We start from the raw sequence: 18,846 nt of genomic DNA on the forward strand, positions 1-18,846 counted from the left end.
CAAAAGTTTCTGCACTCCGGCAATTTTAATTTAATATGATTGACTATTTCTCAATATCTCCAAATTCAAGTATTAATTAGCTCAATAAAAATGTAATCCAATACATTTATATCATCAAATTCATCAATATATAATCAATCCCATTTAGCAAAAATTCATTGTGTGAGACTATAATCAATTGCAACACCTTCTTTTCACACCATCCACTGCCGTCTTAAACCTTTCTATCTTGCTACTCCTTACTTCTGGAATTCCATCCCTGAATTCCTTCATAAGGAGTGCTCTCTAGCTTTTGGAGCACTACAAAATTAATCTAATGATAATGCCTGTACCTTGTGCACTTTTTCCCCTGCAATGTGTGCCTGTATGTTAGCCACCCACACACTTAAACTGTAAGCTCTAAGAGGCACGGACATCTTTCCTACTGTGTCTCTTACCACACAGAGCTTATATAAGGACATTGAGCTTAAATGCTGTGTACTGTGTATATTTATTGTATCTATTATGTGACTCCCTGGGTGTACTTTTTATATATTGTACTTTTATATATTGCACTTTTATGCACTGTACGGAGCTGTAGCAGTGCTTTACAAATAAAGTTATACATACACACATGAAGGAAAAGATAAAGACCAATTTATAAAATGTATTGTTGCACTGCATTAGTGAATTAAATGGTCAGCTCAATCTTTCACAAATATGCAAGTATAAATGTTTCCTGCAGCAGGAATCCCAATGGGGCCTCTATTTTGTCAGATCTAACAAAGTACAAATTGCAATATACTTTGACTAAAATAATCATAATATACAAAATAAGCTAGGTTAACAAGAGGTCAAATAATCTACTCAATGCAATTGTCAAATCAATTATAATAGGAAGCAAGCTATTTTACAAAGAGTACTTCTTTTATCCAGAACTGCAAAAAAAAGGAATAACAGATTCCGCTAACCTGGTGGTTGGCAGATGGCACTCATGCCCAGTATCAATGTATATGGGTCCGCAAACCAAATCATATGCCCCAAAAGTCTTTTGTGGGCCACAGAAACAGAGGCACCCAGTGAAAAAATTGCTGTACTTGGCTTTTGACAGACTTCTAATTATGTAAACTATGACAACAGATGAGTGTAACAAACAGGACCTATGTCCAGTCAAGTAGGAATCTGCATGTCATTTGTTTATGTGAAATCCGTGTCTCTTAACTGTCCTCTGCAGCCATGACAGGAATCATCTGAGCCCACCTAGACTGTATATAAAGTACATTCATCAGAGAATGACAAGAAGAAAAGACTGACCTGTAATGCGGTAAATACAGTGCTGACATGGATTGCAAAGTACAACACTGCAATAACTACACAGACCACCACATCTGACTGAAGACGTTCATTCTGAAGAGAAGAAAGGAACATACTTCATTATAGAATATAAGAGCAAGTTATATTTTGTGTTTTAAGTATTGCTATTAACATGTATAATAAATAGTCAACATATTCCACAGCACGGTACAACAGAATCGTGTATACAGTAGACACAGACTACATACAAAAATGCAACCAATAAAAGGCAAAAAATTGCCCTGTTCAGCACAACTTACAATTTACTTCTTTATTTATCAACCACCTAGCACAACATTTTTCACAAAGAAGAAAAAACAATGAAATATTTCACAACTTACAACAGAACTTCTCAGTTTTTCTGGAAGAGGGTCTTTCACTTCTGACAGTGGGTCTTCAGGATTTGTATCCTCGCTGTTTGGAAAAATCTTTGATTGCACCAGTGAGCTGAAAGAAGCAATTAACATGCATAATCAATATGGTGCTGCAACCTACTAAAGATGTACATTGAGTTAGAGGGAACAACTTTGCTTCATTAACAGTTAGAAAAGGATTATCAGCCACCATTATTTCAATTGATATTAATGGTACAAGTGTTAATGGTACAAGTAAAAAAAAAAAATATTGATTTTGCATAAATGCAGAAACACTGATTTCAAAAGATGAAGTGCATTGATAAGCAGTTTGTCAACTTAGAGCAACGCATGTTGATCTTTTATTACACTTACATGAGGACAGAGGGATCACTGCTCTGTCGGCTGAGATGGTAAGAAACTGCCACAAGAACACCACAGAAAATGGAGAATAATACAGGAATGTGTTGAACATCCCACGGATCCTATAAAATATAGTAACATGCAGGGTCACAACATGTTTCAGAACAATTCCCAGCACTTTTACCACACTCCATTAGCTCTCATATTAGCCCATTAATATGATGAAACACCCATGGTAAAGACTAATGGTGCAGCAATTACTTACCTTAAGAGCACCGTAACATAGGCCGTAGAGTAAAGTAATGGCCACAATGCTACGAATAAAGCTGTAAATTGCTGCAAGTAAGCTGGTGGTAGCTAAAATAGAAAAGGTAAAACATTGTTAGTAGCAAATTATTTTTAACATATATACGTACGTCATTAGTCTCTTAACTTAATGAAAAATGTTGCAACAAGAGTTATGCAATGGCATAGCCAGTATGCTGTACAGACCAAAATACATCAAATGCCTGAAAAAAGATTAACTTGTTTCTGGGAATCCACTGCATTTCGGTACAGGTATGGGACCTGTTCTCCAGAATCTCGGGTTTTCCAGAAAACGTATCTTTCAGTCATTTGGATCTTCCTAACTTTTTTTTCTACTAGAAAATCATGAAAACATTAAATAAAACCAATAAGCTGATTTTGCTTCCAATAAGGATTAATTATAGCTTAGTTTGGATCAATTACAAGATACTGTTTTATAATAACAGAGAGAAAGGAAATCATTTTTAAAAAATTGGATTACTGAATTATCCCATACCTGTATGCCCAAAACATACAATACATAAGGTTAAATTTACATAGGAAAAGAAACCACAACACTAAATAATGTAGAATTCCTACAGATAGGCATTTAGCTTGGTTATAGAAATGGTTTTGACTTTCAACAGTTAACTGGTCTATCATGATCTTCAGTTTGCATGTTGAATAATGTTATCACTGTAGAATTGCCCTGCACTGGTAAAACTGGTGTGTTTTACTTCAGAAAGACTACTTTAGTTTATATAAATACGTTGCTGTGTAGCAATGAGGGCGGCCATTCAAAGGAAAAAAGGCTTAAAGAGATACTGTCATGGGAAAGTTTTTTATTTTTTAAATGAATCAGTTAATATTGCTGCTCCAGCAGAATTCTGCACTGAAATCCATTTCTCAAAAGAGCAAACAGATTTTTTTATATTAAATTTTGAAATCTGACATGGGGCTAGCCGCTAGACATTTTGTCAATTTCCCAGGTGCCCCTGGTCATGTGACTTGTGCCTGCACTTTAGGAGAGAAATGCTTTCTGGCAGGCTGCTGTTTTTCTTTCTCAATGTAACTGAATGTGTCTCAGTGGGACATGGGTTTTTACTATTGAGTGATGTTCTTAGATCAGTGGTCCCCAACCAGTAGCTCGTGAGCAACATGTTGCTCTCCAACCCCTTGGGTGTTGCTCCTAAGTGGCCTCAAAGCAGGTGCTTATTTTTGAATTCCAGGCTTGGAGGAAAGTTTTGGTTGTATAAAAACAAGTGTACTGCCAAACAGAGCCTCAATGTACATTGACAATCTACATAGGGGCTGCCAAATGGCCAATCACAGCCCTCATTTGGCACCCCAAGAATATTTTTCATGCTAGTGTTGCTCCCCAACTCCTTTTGCTTATGAATGTTGCTCACGGGTTCAAAAGGTTGGGGATCCCTGTCTTAGATCTACCACGCAGCTGTTATCTTGTGTTAGGGAGCTGTTATCTGGTTACCTTTCCATTGTTCTTTTGTTTGGCTACCAGGGGGGAAAAGGGAGGTGATATCACTCCGAATTGCAGTACAGCAGTAAAGAGTGATCAAAGTTTATCAGAGCACAAGTCACATGACTTGGGGCAGCTGGGAAATTGACAATATGTCTAGCCCCATGTCAGATTTCAAAATTGAATATAAAAAAATCTGTTTGCTCTTTTGAGAAATGGATTTCAGTGCAGAATTCTGCTGGAGCAGCACTATTAACTGATTCTTTTTGAAAAATATTTTTTCCCCATGACAGTATCCCTTTAAGTTACACAGCAGATAGCAGAAAAGCTCTGCAGAACATAATGTTATGTTATCCACTATTTATCCTGTGTCAATTTCCACCATTGCTATTCAGCAGCTCGTTTATATTAAAGGGATACTGTCATGGGGAAAAAAACATTTTCAAAATAAATCAGGTAATAGTGCTGCTCCAGCAGAATTCTGCACTGAGATCCATTTCTCAAAAGAGCAAACAGATATTTTTATATTCAATTTTGAAATCTGACATGGGGCTAGACATATTGTCAATTTCCCAGCTGCCCCAAGTCATGTGACTTGTGCTCTGATAAACTTCAATCACTCTTTACTGCTGCACTGCAAGTTGGAGTGATATCACCCCCTCCCCCCAGCAGTTAAACAAAAGAACAATGGGAAGGTAACCAGATAACAGCTCCCTAGCACAAGATAACAGCTGCCTGGTAGATCTAAGAACAACACTCAATAGTAAAAACCCATGTCCCACTGAGACACATTCAGTTACATTGAGAAGGAAAAACAGCAGCCTGCCAGAAAGCATTTCTCTCCTAAAGTGCAGGCACAAGTCACATGACTGGGGGCAGCTGGGAAATTGACAAAATGTCTAGCGCCATGTCAGATTTCAAAATTGAATATAAAAAAATCTGTTTGCTCTTTTGAGAAATGGATTTCAGTGCAGAATTCTGCTGAAGTAGCACTATTAACTGATGCGTTTTGAAAAAAACATGTTTTCCCATGACAGGATCCCTTTAACTATAGTAGTGTTTCTGAAGCAAACAGATAGGGTTTACCAGTGCAGGGCAACACTACATGATATTTTCATTACTTTAAAACACTTTCATTTTTTGGTGTTACTGTTCTTTCAAGTGTAGCCAAAGGTTTCACAACATTTGCAGGCAAAATGCTGTGTCTAACCTGCACTCATGGACCAGCAGGGTTCCATGGGTACAGGCAATATTGGGAATAACAAGCTCAGTTATCTCATACATTTCCATGCAGTGGAACACATCAAAAAAGCCACCAAACTAAAACAAATCCTGAAATGCCAGTGTGTAAGGTCCCTTGTACAGGGTCAGTTAATTGCCTAATTAACTTTGGAATAACACTTGTTTTGGAAGTTATATTTATTTTATCGGACCACTTGACTGCTGTACATTGCAAATGGTGCTACCTGGCAAGTACCCGAATGCGAATGCCATAGAATTTATGTTTAAAGGAAAACCAAACATTTTTTCTTAAAAACCCCTACCCTACGTAGACCCCCACCCTGCTTCCCCCCCCCCCAGGCTAGGTTTAAACTTCGGTAATTAACCCGAACTCTTTACAGATTCAGCGCAGCGGAGCTCACGGGCGCCATTTTCCGGCTCTTCCGTCTTTATCAGGAAGTAAGCGCCGCATGTGCATTTGGAGCAGTCTTCCTGTTTTTGACAACTGCACATGCGTTGAAAGTGAAGGAAATTGCTGAAGTGCCGGAAGAAGACCTGAAGATTACTGAAGAGCCGTAAGACGGCGCCCATATGCTCCTCTGTGCTGAATCTGCAAAGAGAGGTAAGTAAATAGTTAGGGTTAATTACCGAAGTTTACACCTAGACTAGGGGGGAGCAGGGGGGTCTGGGTTTTTAAGAAAAAAAATACTACTCCATGTTTACTTGTAAAACTTGTAAAAAATGGCAAGATTAAACAGCACTGGGCAGGCAAAAGGGTTAATCAAATATTTCATGTATAAATTAAAAAAAGTAGATAAAGATTTGCAAATGTGACTTACCATTTCCACCAAACACATGTATATCTACCTGCTCACACAGGTACATGACGAATGTGTTCACCTGAGGCAGGAGACCAATAAAGAACACGACTGGGAAACAGAGCGTGAAGACTAGGGAAAAATGGAATCAAAAAGTCAAGATGAAAGCAATATTCAGGCTTCAAGCATTTTTCAAAGTCATCACTCAAAAAATTTGTTTTTTATGATTAGTACAATCGTTAAAAAAAAAACATGTTTTTGTTATTTCTTAAGATAAATAGGAAAACTTAAGCCACTCCATCTTTGGCCCTTGTGAGGTAGATATTTAGATTAGATTATGTTATTATACAAACCTCGCTCATGCTAGCTTGTTGTGACTGCTTTGCTAGCAAAAACAGGATTTTTGATACTCACTGGTAAATCCGCTTCTCTGTAGTTGACAGGGGGACACAGGGAGACTGGGGTTAAGTTCCACCCTCCAGGAGGCAGGACACCTTTAATTAAGGGGCGTGGCAGTGTCTGGCTTAACCCCACACCAACCAAACCTAATCAGTTTGTACCAAAAAAAAAAAAAAAAAAAAAGGACTACTGAACAGGTAAAATCAGAATAAAATCAGAGTAATTTAATTAGCAGAACAGGAAACCCAGGGAACTATCCCTCATGGACCAACGTGGTCAACATCTCACAGAAGGGCGGGAAGCCCTGTGTCCACCTATCGACTACAGAGAAACACATTTATTGGCAAGTATCAAAAATTCTGTTTTCTCTGTGATCTCAGGGGGACACAGGAACTTAAAGTAGTGTGGACAGAAGAGATTATGGCACATTATTGCACTACGGAGTGCAACACCTTGCGGCCAAAGGAGGCCTCTGCTGAGGAAAACTTGTCCAGGCTGTAGAATTTGGTGAATGTATGGACAGATGACAGCTCGGCAGATCTGCGTGCCATTCCCAGGACGGTCCAGTGGATCCTGTGGAGTGTGCTCGATCGCCCTCTGGAGGCGGTCATCCTTTAGAAATGTATGCCTGACAGATGGTTTCCTTGATCCATCGTGCAACGGAAGTCTTTGATGCTGCCATGCCTCGCCGAGGTCCGGTAGGAACTACAAACAGCTTTTGGGAACATTGAAAGGCTTGGACTTTTACAGATACCAACAAAGTGCTCTGACCACAGATTATGAAGTCGTCTTTCCTTAGAATTTTTGGGTTCCGAACACAAAGATAGTACCACAATCTACTGATTCATATGAAATGCAGACATCATCTTAGTTAGGAAGGTACTGCGCTCAAGAGACTCTTCTGGCCGATGAAAGTGACATGAGAAATACTACCTTCCAGGTGAGCCACTTGTCGGATATGGTCCCCAGAGGCCATGTTGAAATTCTATCTTGGAATCAGAGGACGGAACGGGGTACTACATGAGCTACCCCCTTGCAGAAAAGTACGGACAGAGTTATCCAGAGCGAGTCGTGACTGAAAAAGAAACTTTAGTGCCGACACCTGTACCTTCAATTAACTCAATTAGAGGCTCAACTGAAGGACTCCTTATAGAAAGGACAAAATTCTAGGAATGTTGCACTTAAGGAAGGAAAAATGTGCCTCTTTGCACCAGGTCCAATAGCTGCACCAGACTCTGTGATAGGCCTTAGATGATGTGAGTTTCTGAGACTTCAACATTGTGACAATGAACTCTTCTGCTATGCCTTGCCGTCTCCAGAGGTCTGCTTCAACAACCATCCCGTCAAAGTGAACAGTCCCAAATTGTGGTGGATTACGGGACCCTATAGTAGAAGATCGCTCCTGGGTGTAAGACAAACCGGTTGTGCTATAGATAATTTCTGCAAATCAGAAAACAAAGTTCTCCTGGGCCAATATAGAGCAATTACAATCATAGTGGTGTGCGATTGTTCACGGGGAGAGAAGATGTAGGCTAGGTCAAAATTCCAATTCTGTGTCATGGCATCCACCCCTATTGCTATAGAGTCCCCCGAACGAGCGAAGAGTCTTGACATTTTGTGACTGGTTCTGGATGGCATGAGATCAATCTGGGGATGCCCCCAGTGTCTCGCAAGCTCCGCAAATATCTCCAGGTGAAGCTCCCATTCCCCGGGGTTACTCCTTCCTCTGAACTCACACTTATCTTATTTGAAGATGGTGTGACTAGCGATCGAGGGCCAATCTTACAACTCGTAGCTCCATAATGCTTATTGGTAGCTTGGCCTGGAAGGGAGTCAATGGCCCTTGTACAGATAGATTGTTCCGTTGTCCCCCAACCTTGCAGACTGCCATCTGTCGTTATCACTGTCCAGTTCGAAAATCGCCCAAGATTGGCCCCCTGAAAGGTTGCCATGGTGTAGCCACCATTGAAGGGATTCCTTTCCATCCAGATAGGACATTGGCCTGAAGCGGGTGCAGATGTATTTGCGCAAAGGGACTGCTTCTATCGATGAGACCATCAATCCCAGAAGTGAATTGTAGGTCGATGGTTGCAGAGAAACAGGTTGATCTGGTTCCTTATTTTTGTCTTTCTCTTGGGGCAAGCTTACCCTCTGTGTGAGGGTGTTGAATTCGAGTCCCAAATTTTTTTATCCAGTTCCTGGGAAGTAGGCTGGATTTGTCCCAATCGATCGACCAGCTGAAATCTTGAAGCATCCAGATCGCCTTTTAGAGATCCACTGTGCCCTTCAAGAGAATGTCGTCCAAATAAGGTGTCACTGAGATTCCCTGAAGATGTAATGACGCTGCCATTACCCCCATGAGCTTGGTGCAGACCATGGGGGCTGATGATAGGCCGAAAGGGAGGGCTTGAAGGCAAATCTCAAAAAAACTATGATGAAGTTGCCAGATCGGTACGTAGAGGTACACATCTTTGATATCCAGGGACATCATTAGCTGTCCCGGTTCCACTGCCCGAATTACTGATCGCAGGGTCTCCATTTTGAAGTGTACCGAAAGTATGGGCTTGTTGAGATATTTCAAGTTCTGAACCAGTCTGAATGAGCAACCCCCTCTTGAGTACCATGAACAGATTGGAGTAGAACCTGGAGAATCTACAATCACTCCATTTTGTTCCATCTTGATGATGCAATCCAGGAACACTTTGCTTTGGTGGAACTGCCTGGAACTATGGACAAAAATAATTTTCTGGGGGGAAGGGAAGAAAAATCAAAGTGATAGCCTTCTGAGACTATTTTGTCATTTCCACACATACCAGAATTGAAGCAACCTACCCCTATTGTTGCCTTGACTCCGAAGGGCGTCAGCCTAAGGTGAACTTATCAGTTGGGGGCTTGCTGTGGAACTTGGTGGTCTTCCATGCTGGGCGCGTCTTGTCATCTGGCTTAGATCGAAAGCGAGAACGTTGGGATGGGCTACTACTCTTGTGTAATGCCCACTTTGGCGAAAAAAAAAAAATTCACCGCCTTTTTCGATGTGGATGATCCAGCTTTAGGTTGAGGAAGGAATGTACTCTTTCCTCCTGTAGCCGGAGAGATTATCTTCTCTAATTCTTCCCCAAAAAGCCACTGTCCCTTAAAGGGAAGTGACGTTAGCGACTTCTTTGAACTGAGGTCGGCTACACAGCTCGAGACATAGTGTTCTGCTAGCTACTAATGATAATGCTGATGTACGAGTGGTAATCTGCGCCACGTCTAGATTGGCGTCATAAAGGTAACCTGAAGCCTCTGCTATGGCCTGTGCCGAAGCGAAGAGTTCCGATCTGGGGACTGCCTCATGGATGTCTTGCCCCTTTAATGAGCCTCCTGCCTCCCTAGGTTATGCCACAGTGACTCCAGTAGTTGCTAGTCATTCAGCATTGCTTTCTGCAGCTCCTTGAGATGCCTGTGCTGATCTCTGGGAACATCGTGCACCAAAATGGTGCCTGGAACGCATATGCATTCCACCTGCGGCGCAATGAAACTTAATGGTGCCCGAGACACCCAGTTCCGCCTCAGAGTGCCTGTTTTCTGGTCTTACTGCTACCTGGAGGAGAAGTCCGGTGGCCAGTGGAAGCAGGCAGAAGGCTGAGAGAGCACAACAAAACCATCTGGGGAGCCAGGTATATTATGAAGTATGGGACACACTCACACTCACACACTTTGGCGGAAAAAAAAATTCACCGCCAATTATACAAGGGGAATTTAAAAAAATTCAGTCAATTATACAAGGGGAATTTATCTGTGCATAGTGAACTGTTTAGAATGTCAACTGCAGGAAAATTGTCTCACAACAGCAGGTTACCTGCAATTAGGCTTTTATTGTGCTTCGGGCACACAGGCCCTTTTTCAAGTGTGTACAGCCAATTGTGAAGTGAAGATATTTATAGCACCACACACATTGTCCCACTCACCAATTGCAAACCCATCAGTCTTTGTTCTTGGCTTGGAGTTTTTTAAAATATAGCAGTTTGTGTGCCAATGTTTAGTGTCCAGCTGTGGATATGTGGATATGTTCCAGGTCCCTGTTGATGCACACTATGTAATCATCCACAGCCAGAAATCATATAAATTATTTTGTGGCATGTGTCTGTCTATTTTAGCCAGGTACTAGAGCCAAGGTTGGAGTCCAGGGGAAGGCAGAGAAGGGGGAAAGGGTGACACAATCTCGGGAAGGGGGGGGGAAGCACACCAGTGAAAGTATGAGGAGAAGCAAGCAAGGTATCTGCAGACCATAACCGGGTGCAGAAAAGCAGTAGGTTATAGCTTTTATGGTTAGAGTTTACCGAGGTAATATCTTTCACAAAGGGAAGCCCCCTAATTGGATACAGGTATCTCTGTTCCCAGAGGGTCCCCCTCTTTTCGCCAGGATCTTCTGGCTATCTTCTGTATTGTAGAGCTGTCCATCCTCCTAGGAAGCAGGACACTAAAAAACACTGATTAGGTTTGGTTGGTGTGGGATTAAGCTAGACCCTCTGGCACACCCCTTAATTAAAATTCAAAGTGTCCCAGTGTCCCCCGAGACGACAGAGAAAGTCAATTTATACAAGGGGAATTTATCTGTGCATAGTGAACTGTTTAGAATGTCAACTGCAGGAAAATTGTCTCACACATGCCCATAGATGTATACATAGTAAGAACAGATATAAACAAGAAACTTACCAATGACTAAGTCCCTGGCTGACACTAGAAGCAGAGGATTGGTGAAAGCCATTCCATATAATTTGTATTTGGTGGCAGACATGTTTTTGCTTCCATAATCCAATAACCAAATAAGGCTGCAACAGGCACAGAAGTAAACAGGCCTACTATAGGCAATGATACGATTATGGCCCTGCAAAAAAAAAAACAAAAAAAAAAAACACCAAATTCAAATAAATAAAAATAAACTAAAGTCATGTGAACTGTGGCTTAAATCACAAACTCATTCCACAGGAACACAATTTCACTTTCTACTCATTCTTATGGGATTTTTAGATTAATGAATACATTTCTACAAATCCCATAGGAATGAATAGAAAGTGGGAGAGTTCTAATCTTACATTTTGATAAATCTCTCCCAAAAAGGGCCAATAGACGGCGCTTGCAAAACTTCTGCTGCTTTCATCTTTAGACAGCATGGTCCTTCCAAAGGCACAAATAAAATCAAGCCTTGTAGTCTGCAGCATCACTATGAGCAAAGTCATGCCCAAATGAACTATTCATTTTAAGTCTACTGGAGGTTAGAATTTGTCTCCCCGAATTTAATGAGTCTTAGCTTCTCACATGCTCTGCTTCCAGCTGAAAATCAAAGTTTGGGGGAAATCATTTAAAATAAAAAAAAGACTAGGGCTCTTAACACATAAGCAGAATGTGGCATGTGTGTGGCGTTAAACGCACCAGAACTAGCAATTTTCTAAAGGAAAATATACCATGGAAACACATATATGGCACTTATAGCAGAGTCACTTACATGTCTTGGGGAAGAGGAATCTGGTTGAACACTCTAAAAAAATAAATATGCAAAAGTGAATCCACTGAATAGAGAAATAGACAGATAAACAATTGCTTCTATTGGAGTTTATCAATATACAGGACATTACTTGCATTCTACTACTATATTTCAGAGAACGAATGTAACCATCCTTTCTAAACAACTCTTAACCTTTGTGTTAGAAGTTGAAGTGTGGAAATGTGTAATGCTATAATTGCACAAACGTGTGTGTGTGTGTGTGTGTGGTGTGTGTGTGTGTGTGTGTGTGTGTGTGTGTGTGTGTGTGTGTGTGTGTGTGTGTGTGTGTGTGTGTGTGTGTGTGTGTGTGTGTGTGTGTGTGTGTGTGTGTGTGTGTGTGTGTGTGTGTGTGTGTGTGTGTGTGTGTGTGTGTGTGTGTGTGTGTGTATATATACACAAGTCAGTGACATCCAAAGGCACACAGGTCTACAGGAATTCTTCCAAAATTCTTTATTTACGGATTGCAAATTACGGCATTTGCAATCCGTAAATAAAGAATTTTGGAAGAATTCCTGTAGACCTGTGTGCCTTTGGATGTCACTGACTTGTATCCTGTCGTGAGGTTGCCGAGCCTCTACCATCGTGCACCAGGCGTCTCTTAATTTCCTATAGGGTGTGCGGGGTCCTACACTGCTGTTTACTTGTGTATATACACACACATACACATTGAGACCTATGACAAAGGCCTCTGAGGGGACCAAAAACTAAAATTATCTGAACTACTCATGTTGTGCATTTTAGCACCCTGGCAGAGCTCTTCAATGTAAGTGCAGCTGCTGCATTATATATGCCTTTATATATTGGTTTTCAGCAGTCTAATGAAGCATGTCCATGATAAAAATAAGAATTAATAATTTGTTCATATCAAATTACTTACCTTGAGGAGAGAGTATTGACAGCTGGCTATAACAAGACAAAACTGGAAGACCCAGATATCTTTAAAGAAGCCTTCTATGAGAAGAACAGAGCCCAAAAAGGCAACTAGAATGGCAAGAATGACAGACAGCACATTCTCTAGGACTTCACGGTTCCTAAAGAATTGAAAGGCAAGTGTGAATAGATGTACAATCAACACACAATAACTTTCAAACTATACTAGAATGGCAGTTTACATTTATGGAATATGTAAGCTAGAGATTCTTAAAAAGGGCTGGAATAAAAAAAAAATATATGTTTCAAAACACACAATGTTCATTATTTTTATCATGCTGAGTGAAAAAAAAAATCAACTTTTGACAAGTTTTTGCTTTTAGGGCCTGACACACGAGAGGATTAGTTGCCCAACAATTAATCTTGTTTAGTGCAGGGGCGACTAATGCTCTCTCACCGGCAATGTCAATTGCTGATGGGAAAACATACGAGCGGTTTTGGCTTTTTGAAGTCGTCCAAAGTTTCCTCACAAGGAGTGAGAAAGCATTTGGAGGAGGTGAGTCACCAACTCTAGAGGAGATTAATCATGGGGCAACTAATCTCATGTGTCAGTGTCCTTTCTGTATTTTGGAGCACAATACATTTAAGATCAGTCAAGGTGTACCTACCTATCAAACAAGGCTAAGAGAGTAAGCCTGTCAAAGTTGATGCCAACCCACAGCTTTGGGAGAACCCAAAACCGGTAGTAGTGTTTTACTTTGTGGGCAGCCTGTTCCTGTGGTTGCATCTGGTCCTGCAGGTCAGGGCTTAGATCAATATCCTGCTGCTCTAATAGATCTGTATCTATGGTTAGCAACCTGTTTAATCGGATCTGGGGAAGAGAGAGCTACCAGAGAGTTAATGGGATACACCAAGCACAAATTCTTTTGACAGTATATGTTGCAATATAATAAGGACAGGACTATAGTAAACACTACAGAAATACTAGAATATTTGAAAGTGATTTAAAAATGCAGCATTTTATTTGCCACAAATTAGATCAACTGTGAAAGGTTTTTCTTTTAAAATGAAGTTCCAATTGAAAAAATAATATTATTTAGCTTACCCAGAGAACAAAAAGGTCCTATCATAAGAATTCTCAATATTACACAAAAAACATTTTCCTATCAATGAAAACAGGTCAAAATGCAGTGTCATCTACAGGTCTTCTATTTATTATTCTCTGCCTATGCTGACAAATATAAGAAATTAGGAAAAAAACTTCTTACTAGATCATGTGGGTAGAATCGAACTGAGGTAGAACTTGATACATGGGAATCTGTGTCACTGTAACAAAATAAATAATCACAATATCAACTTGTTATTAATTTAAGTAAAGTTAGATCAAATAAATAAAAGATATCAGAGCTTGTGTTGTGCCTTTAAAAATCTGACCACAGAGGTGTAAAATTGCTAATTAAAGGGGAAAGTATACACCTTTGCCACAAATTAAGGCAATACATTTGACTTATCTTGCAAATGCATCCTGCCTATTCTAGTATTTTTTTTCCATTATAAAGAACTAATGAATAATGTTGTGATAGGGAGTTAGAAAATGAAAGTGGTTTCATTTTATTGTTTAGTTCAATAAACAGCAGTTACCATAGATATTGTGGAAAGAACAGGCAAAAAGGATGTATAACCCTGAATCATTGAGCTCATGGCGAGTTCAGTTAAATGTGAGCACTTGCCAACTGCCATGAGTATTAATTGCATCCAATAAATGTTCCTCGGTTTAAGCTTAATTTTCAGTGGATAAAAAGCCACTGAAATGGCTGTGGTACATTGATTTCAGCTGTAGCACTTGGACATCATCTGTGGATGCGATTTATTTTTTTAAAACCTGGTCTTTTCAAGTAAATATGTGGCAGTGCCCTTTTTCAAAATGTTGCCCAATACCTACTAAACCCATAGAAAAGAAAGCCCACAGCTTGAATCTTAAAGGCAAATACATGGTGTAATTTAAGACTATAGGTTATGTAATAAAAGGCACTAAGTTTGCCCAGGGGCAGTAACCCATAGCAATCAATCAGCAGGTAGCATTAACTGGTCATCTATTTAAAAGCAAACATCTTATTGGTTGCTATGGGTTACTGCTCCGGCGCAAACTTAGTGCCTTTTATTACATATGGGGGTTTATGGATTATTACAAGATGGGTGCCATCTAGGGTGCATCTTGGTAAAATGCAGGTATCACTTTAGCAGTAAGGTCCCTTACACAGTGTTTTAAACCCCTAACGCCTCATTTGTGCAGGGACGGACTTGAATGTTTTTTGGCTGTTCATGCACATATAGGCTGGAATTTGGCAGTAATCCATTGTGTGCACAATAATGACATGCAGATTCCAAAATGTGTTTGCGCATTTGTTTGAATCTAACTGTGCAGGCAGGGAGAGTTGCTATCCTAGCAGCTAATAAACACTAAACAGGAGAAATAGGAGACCAGAAAGAAAGTAAAACTAACCAAAGATTATTAGACGTCCTTCGTGCAGCTGGCTCAAAGTTTACAAGTGACATGTCACATCCTCCCGTCTCATAAAGAGATGGGGTAAATTTACCTAGTGTTGAGAAAGAAAAAAAACAAAAAAAGGAATACAAGAATTAGCCAGAAATCTGTAAAATGCTTTCAGTTCATCAATTAAGAAAGCAACAACACTTTTACAAATAGCAAGACCTTCACAAATGTGTATTTAATTTTACTGAGCCGTTATCCTAGATTCTTATTTATATTATTTTTTCCTCCATGATTTAGCCACGAGGCTATGGGTTCCATTACAAGCCTATTTGACCACTAAATACATATTAGAACTGCAACAATGGCATAGGAAGTCAGAATTTAGGACTACTATATTTTTAAGCAGAGAATACATTTTAGTTGTTTTAAGTTATGCACCCACAGAACGGTGTACATGCACTTCAGGCCCTGTGAAGTCCAAACTACTCTCTTGATGAAAGGGGCCATATGGATGAGGGCTAACTAGTAAAGAAAAACAATTAAAACCATAAAACTTTCAGTATGAAAATCGAAGTACAGCTTTTGAGGTGGCATTATTTTGGAACCAGATACAGGCCTACAACCTGCCAACTTTGCTAGTGTACAATATTGGCCTGCATATTGCAAGTTATTTCATACAGACCAAATACATTACAAGAAATAATGTTATAACTTACCAGTACCATTCAATGGCTGTCACACATTCACAAGCAATTACAGTGAAAAAACAAGCTTTACGGCTTGCTGCATTATAAGTACATTACTTAATATTAAGCTTACATTTATTTTAGTATATACTATTGGCCAAGATACTGCATTTGTCGCACCTCAAATATTATCAGGCTTTGGTGTTTCAGGAAGATAATAAGCCATTATATGCACCCACATTGTGATATGCACTACGGAAGATATTGCAGCAACTGGCCATATTCCAGTTAATGAAATTAATATTGATCATTCATAGAAAGTTGTACACAGACATTTTATATACATAATTCTAAATACAGCTGCACTCTTGAATTTTATATGGCACCAACATAATTTTTAACGCTCAAACGAACATACAAATTAGCTACAAAGAAGTTCTCTTGCATCAAGGCTATTCATTTAAATGGTCTACCAATGCTACCTACATCCAGACCAAAATACGGTGTCTCATTATTTACAACAATGACAATTTGAAATTGGTTCATACAACCTATGCAGGTTGAACAGTGCTGCTTTTAACTGTCCCTCCTATGCTTATTGCAAAGGAAATTCTTATGACAAATGCAAAGTAACAAACACCAATTTAGTTCAGTTTCTTATACAGATATGGGATCCATTATACAGAAACCCGTTATCCAGAAACCTCCCAATTAGTGGAAGGCCATCTCCCATAGACTCCGTTGTAATCAAATAATTTACATTTTCTTTTTTCTCTGTAATAATAAAACAGTAGCTTGTACTTGATCCCAACTAAGATATAATTAATCCAAAACAATCCTGATGGATTTATTTAATATTTAAATGATTTTTAATAGACTTGAGGTATACAGATCCAAATTATGGAAAGGCTCCTTATCTGGAAAACCCTAGGTCCCGAGCATTCTGGATAAGGGCCCATACCTGCACTATTTGTGAGAGACACAAAGCTACCATTATAGATGGTTGTATTATAGTAAGGGGGTGTTGCAATGGTTAAATGATTCACAGGTCAGTGGGGAACATATACAAGTATTAACTCATTTGCAACAAGTTTAAAACATTTACTTTACCCCTTCTGGTAGCACACTGAAACAATGCTGCTCACAGTGGCAATAATTTCAATGACAATATCAAAAGAACATGAATTCACCAGCAATAAAGCCAATGGAGAATACCAGAAGTTACTGTTGTGTTTTGAGACATATATAATATTGAAAACTTCCAAAGGTAGTAAATGAACAGGCCTTTGGCTATGCCGCTTGACCTGGTGTAATAAAGGGCTTTGCAATCTTATTTTGAAGAGACCAAATATTGCTCAAAGTCAATAAAAAAACATTAAATGACAACAGGTATGTTACAATTCTAGCGGCATGAATGATTAAGCAGATACAGACATATATGCATTTAAAATTCCTAGAGTTTGGAATAAAACGTTACCAAAAGCATATAGTTCATGAATTAGCAACAGACAAAATAGATATAGTAATGGATATAATGGGTTCCTCTGGGCACAATAATGTCAGCATAAACTAGGCAGTGGAAGGAGCAGATAAAAGATGTACAGTAATGCTAAACAAATAGAGGCATATTTAATAATGGGTGAAAACAGAGTTCACAACAGGGATAATGCACAGCTCTGTAATGACTTGCATGGAATTGTTTTAGCTGCATATACAGGTAAAGGATCCCTTATCCGGAAAACCGATATCCAGAAAGCTCTGAATTACGGAATGGCTGTCTCCCATAGACTCCCTTTTATCCAAATAATCCAGATTTTTAAAAATGATTTCCTTTTTCTCTGTAATAATAAAACAGTAGCTTGTACTTGATCCCAACTGAGATATAATTAATCCTTATTGGAAGCAAAACCAGCCTATTGAGTTTATTTAATGTTTAAATGAATTTCTAGTAGACTTAAGGCATGAAGACCCAAATTACGGAAACATCCGTTATCCGGAAAACCCCAGGTCCCGAGCATTCTGGATAACAGGTCCTATACCTGTATATCAAAGGGGGACTTCACACCTTTTGATAATTATGTCTGATAAAATGCCATAGAAGGGATTAGAGAGTTGTGGCATTCCCACTGGTGAACTGTATTTACCATTTGATAAATATGCCACATTGCTGAACATTACCACCAGTTTCACAAAACAGCCCTTTTCCCACCATGATCGGAACTGTTACAAATGTATGTTAATAACTGGCAGAAAAGCTCCATATTCAAAAATGATTCTCAAATTAAAGATAATTGAACTGCATTATTACCCAAAATGTGCTGCATTAAAACTTCCATGTCACCAAGGTTACATAAGGCCTGCATACCAAGTTCATCGTGCAAACTGCTACTGCCTACGGCAGATGCATTGTCATGTGATGCTTCTAAGTGGACACTCCCATTTCTCACCAGCAAGGAGGCGCTAGCGCTGAGCACTGCAGCCTGGGAAGGGGGGCGGGACTGTACTTTGACCTGGGTTGATGATTGCTGGCCTTGACCATCTTGAAGGCTACAAAATAAAAGTTAAAGGGTCCATTAAAGAATATTATAACTGCTACAATTTCATGTATTACAACATCTACAAATCATTTCTTTATTTTATTTGGGACCTCAATACGATAAAGTAGAAAAAAATTATTAAAAAAAAAAAACCTTCCCTACGTAGATCCCGTTGCCTCCTCCTAGTTGCCTAGTTGCCCCCCCGGGCAAATGCCCCAAACTCGCACTTACCCCTCCGTGCAGATTATGTCCAGCGGAGTTCAGAGGAGTCATCTTCTTCTCTTCGGTAATCTTAGGAATGAGACTGAAGACTGTGCATGTGCCGAAACTTACGAAAATTGTAGAAGCAGCGCTGGTCTCATTCCGAACATTACCGAAGCGGCTGAAGATGGTGCCCGTGAATTCCGATGCCTGCACGGAGGGGGAAGTAAAAATTAAGGGGCATTTGCCCGGGGGGGGGGGGACAGCTAGGATGAGTGGGAGG

General features: G+C 39.7%; 1 protein-coding gene across 7 annotated transcripts in view; it reads right to left on the reverse strand.

Annotated features, from left to right (window-relative positions):
- LOC108699189 (pecanex-like protein 1) overlaps positions 1-18,846 on the reverse strand; it is a 101,002-nt gene that overhangs the window by 41,234 nt on the left and 40,922 nt on the right. For 3 of the 7 annotated variants that reach the window (XM_018231092.2, XM_018231089.2, XM_041573297.1), the window contains 12 exons: positions 18,134-18,372; positions 15,149-15,242; positions 13,914-13,971; positions 13,314-13,531; positions 12,653-12,806; positions 11,737-11,769; positions 10,947-11,118; positions 5,871-5,981; positions 2,314-2,405; positions 2,061-2,170; positions 1,674-1,779; positions 1,294-1,386 (listed from right to left, as the gene is read on the reverse strand). In XM_018231092.2, coding sequence (XP_018086581.1) covers positions 1,294-1,386; positions 1,674-1,779; positions 2,061-2,170; positions 2,314-2,405; positions 5,871-5,981; positions 10,947-11,118; positions 11,737-11,769; positions 12,653-12,806; positions 13,314-13,531; positions 13,914-13,971; positions 15,149-15,242; positions 18,134-18,372 — 1,480 coding nt within the window. The remainder of the gene's footprint in view (positions 1-1,293; positions 1,387-1,673; positions 1,780-2,060; positions 2,171-2,313; positions 2,406-5,870; positions 5,982-10,946; positions 11,119-11,736; positions 11,770-12,652; positions 12,807-13,313; positions 13,532-13,913; positions 13,972-15,148; positions 15,243-18,133; positions 18,373-18,846) is intronic. The other 4 variants (XM_018231091.2, XM_018231090.2, XM_018231094.2 and 1 more) reach the window with 4 other exon arrangements.

This window comes from Xenopus laevis, chromosome 8L (genome assembly GCF_017654675.1).
Source record: "Xenopus laevis strain J_2021 chromosome 8L, Xenopus_laevis_v10.1, whole genome shotgun sequence".
Taxonomy (NCBI): domain Eukaryota; kingdom Metazoa; phylum Chordata; class Amphibia; order Anura; family Pipidae; genus Xenopus; species Xenopus laevis.